A 3,146-nucleotide genomic window follows, 5' to 3' on the forward strand; every position below is an offset into this window, starting at 1 on the left:
GGATAATTCTTCTTATTTATTCGGCTTTACTAATTATTTTTGAGCTTATTACTCCCTAATCAATCATAACATTTTTTTTAATTACTTAGTAAATTAGTCAGAATTAAGTTAAATGATAGATTGGTCGTTAATTTTTCGTCCTGAGCCTCGTTGTCCCAAAATAGAGAACATATTAAATAATATTTTGACTTGGACACTGGCTCCTATCAATAATCTTTTTATAAAGAAAGAAAAAACCAAATAGCCTACTGATAAACGTTACAGTAACTCAATAAATTTTAAAATAGTAAAAAAAAAAACCTGTTAAAAAAGTCCTTGAAATAAAAAATATACGTATTACAATATCCAAAACAAAAATTTAAATATGTAGGGATGGAAGGGGGGGGGGGTTGGTTCAGCAAAGAAACACATGAACAAAAAAACTATTTATTTGTGCTGAAGTTTCCAACACAAAACATAACTCGGTATAACTTCGCCTAGGTCGAAACAATCAATTTTTTTTTTTCGTTTATTCGTATTTATTTGCTGATCACACCCATACCCACCGAACATCTTTTCCATATATTAATCTACGGTCAACTACTGACACCTCATTAAAAATTTAAATATTAATTTTTTACAAAATAATCATTAAACAATTATTCAAGATTTGTCTTAAAAAATTTAATATTTTCACTACTGAAAAGTAATGTTTTCTTTTTCAGAAAGTACCAATTTATATTTTCTGTTAAGAAAAATTTTTTATAATATGAATATTAGTGACATAATAACACATTAGTGAAATATTTCTTACGATACTACAGACTGTTAGTTCATCTTCAAGTATCGAAGAAAAAAGTATATACAATAATAAAAAGCACTTTTCAACTATTTTTAGAATCAACTCCTGATGACGAGCGACAGACCGAAACGTTGTATGAAAAATTTTATTGATGTAAAATTAACATAAAGATAAAATTTTGAAGCAAGAAGTCAACTAAATAACACAGAGTGAATAAAGCAGAATATATCATGAATTGATGCTTTTTAATAAGAAAACTATCCAATTAAAATTTTATTAAACATGTTGATATGTAGCACCACTAGATAGAGAAAAATTACAATTTTGAAAGGTATTGAATAGATAAAAGAATATAATTGGTGAAGTTATTCCAAGTTTATTTATCTCATTGAGAATATAACTTAAAAAAATTTGGATTGACTTTTGTTATTTAATGATTATTTTGTGAAAAATGCATTATTCAACCCTTCAGTTTGGATATGAACATGACATATGTTATCAGTTTTGTTTTATACTTTAATATTTATTGAGTAACTATAAGATTTATTAGCAAGATATACTTCTATAATAATTTTTAAAAACTTCCCAAAAGTGGATTTACTGACTTCTGTAGAAAAATACTGAAATATAATCATCTGATATTACTAAAAATAAACCCAATTAAAAAATATTCACGCCAGTTCACTTACATCAGTCTGGATAGTAAAAAAAATCTTGTAATAAGACGTTTGGGAAGTAAAGAAGCATTATGACCCGGTATTGGGACGGTGAACATTCCGGAGGTCTTAGAAAGTAGAGGACAAGAAAGAAACGGTTGAATCCTCCAGCCTGGACAAAGGTTTGAACTGAGACTTTCATTGAAAGTGAGTGCATAGAATGAAAAGTAAGCTTAACATAAAAAATAACTGTACAATAGCAAATTTATTTTTAGTAATTTTTTTATAAAAGAAGAATATCGAAATCATAAATGTTTTTATTAAAAAAATTATTTATGATCAAAATTTGAAATGTTAAAGTTTTTAATAACAATTTTTGAAGAATTAAAATAGAAAACTTAAATGAGTAATGATTAGAATAAATAAATATTCGTGAAAGGTTCTATCAATTAAAAAAAAAGTTTAAAAAGAAGCCATAATAATTATAATTTTAAACATTTTATAAACAGTATTTCTTAACACATTATGGTAATATGTTTTATTAGTCTATATTTGGATATTGAAGTGGATAATACCGTCTCTGGTTTGCAATAATTCGATATTATTGTTTTTAGTCCCGGTACAAAAAATATTTTTTTAAATTATTGCCGCATATGCACATCAGCTTTAGAATTTTTACCTCAATCGGAATGAGGTAGTCATGAAAATATCATAAGATTACTATTTTAAATCCATGTATTAAAATGAACATAAGGCAGAGGAGAAGCGAAGACATTTATATTTAATAACTATGATACCTGTGCTGTTCTTGCGAGCCATATCCTCCGCCGAGGACGTCTTCCTCTGTTCTATTCTCAGGTTGGGGATGTTGAAGGGAGGAGCGTGCATGTTGTCCGAACTGTAGAGGTGACGCAGCGGTCTGTGTCGTTCTGGCGAGGGCAGCGACATATTGTCCAGTTTCAGTTTGTTCCTTTGATTTCTAGAAAAAAAAAACATAATTAAGATGTATATATTAATAATAAAAATCTATAAATAAGTATGATGGTGTATTACCAGTGAAAATTTACTATACAGTACGATATAATCTGTGAAATATGACATTCTTGGATTACATAATTGCTAGAATAGACTGGAAGACAATGGTTCATTCTCAAGAAACGTGTAATCTTTTGATTTTGAGGTTTCAATTTTCGGTACATCTATTATTAGTAAATGGCCAAAATAAATAAATAATTATATATGTAAAATAAAATTCATATTTCACAAGTATTTTACTTTCCAGACTTTGATCAACCAAAATATTCAGTGGCATACATTGTTAAAAACAAAAATCCGAGCTCAAACAAATTTTTTTCTTAAGTGTTAAAGATTATTATATAGGGAGATGGTCAGGGTTGCGGTCAACCTGACCGTCTCCCTATATATCAATTTTTACGGTCAACTATACATACATATATGTTAAAGATTATTCTTCTCCCTTTTTTCAATTCTTGAAGTGAAAATTGAAAAAAGCAATTGATTGAAATTTAAAAAAAATAAAGACTCTGAAATCAAACTCCAGTAATGTATCTTTTTTTTTTTTAATATTTATTTATCGCTATTTACAACTGTACGTTATAATACATTTAGTAAATCTGATCTAAGTTAAATTGGAGTGTTACAGGCGTGTAGAGAAACTACCCATTGGTAGCACTCTAATGACATTTTAC

General features: G+C 27.7%; 1 protein-coding gene across 1 annotated transcript in view; it reads right to left on the reverse strand.

The window, feature by feature from the left end:
• Positions 1 to 3,146, reverse strand: part of bma (SCY1-like protein bma) — a gene marked incomplete at its 5' end in the record, with an annotated part of 221,217 nt that overhangs the window by 63,376 nt on the left and 154,695 nt on the right. Inside the window, one exon of the mRNA XM_067044709.1 lies at positions 2,235 to 2,416. Within this exon, the coding sequence (XP_066900810.1) occupies positions 2,235 to 2,416 (182 nt within the window). The remainder of the gene's footprint in view (positions 1 to 2,234; positions 2,417 to 3,146) is intronic.

The sequence above is a fragment of the Halyomorpha halys genome, unplaced genomic scaffold (assembly GCF_000696795.3).
Source record: "Halyomorpha halys isolate HHAL.00 unplaced genomic scaffold, Hhal_1.1 Scaffold1166.1, whole genome shotgun sequence".
NCBI lineage: Eukaryota > Metazoa > Arthropoda > Insecta > Hemiptera > Pentatomidae > Halyomorpha > Halyomorpha halys.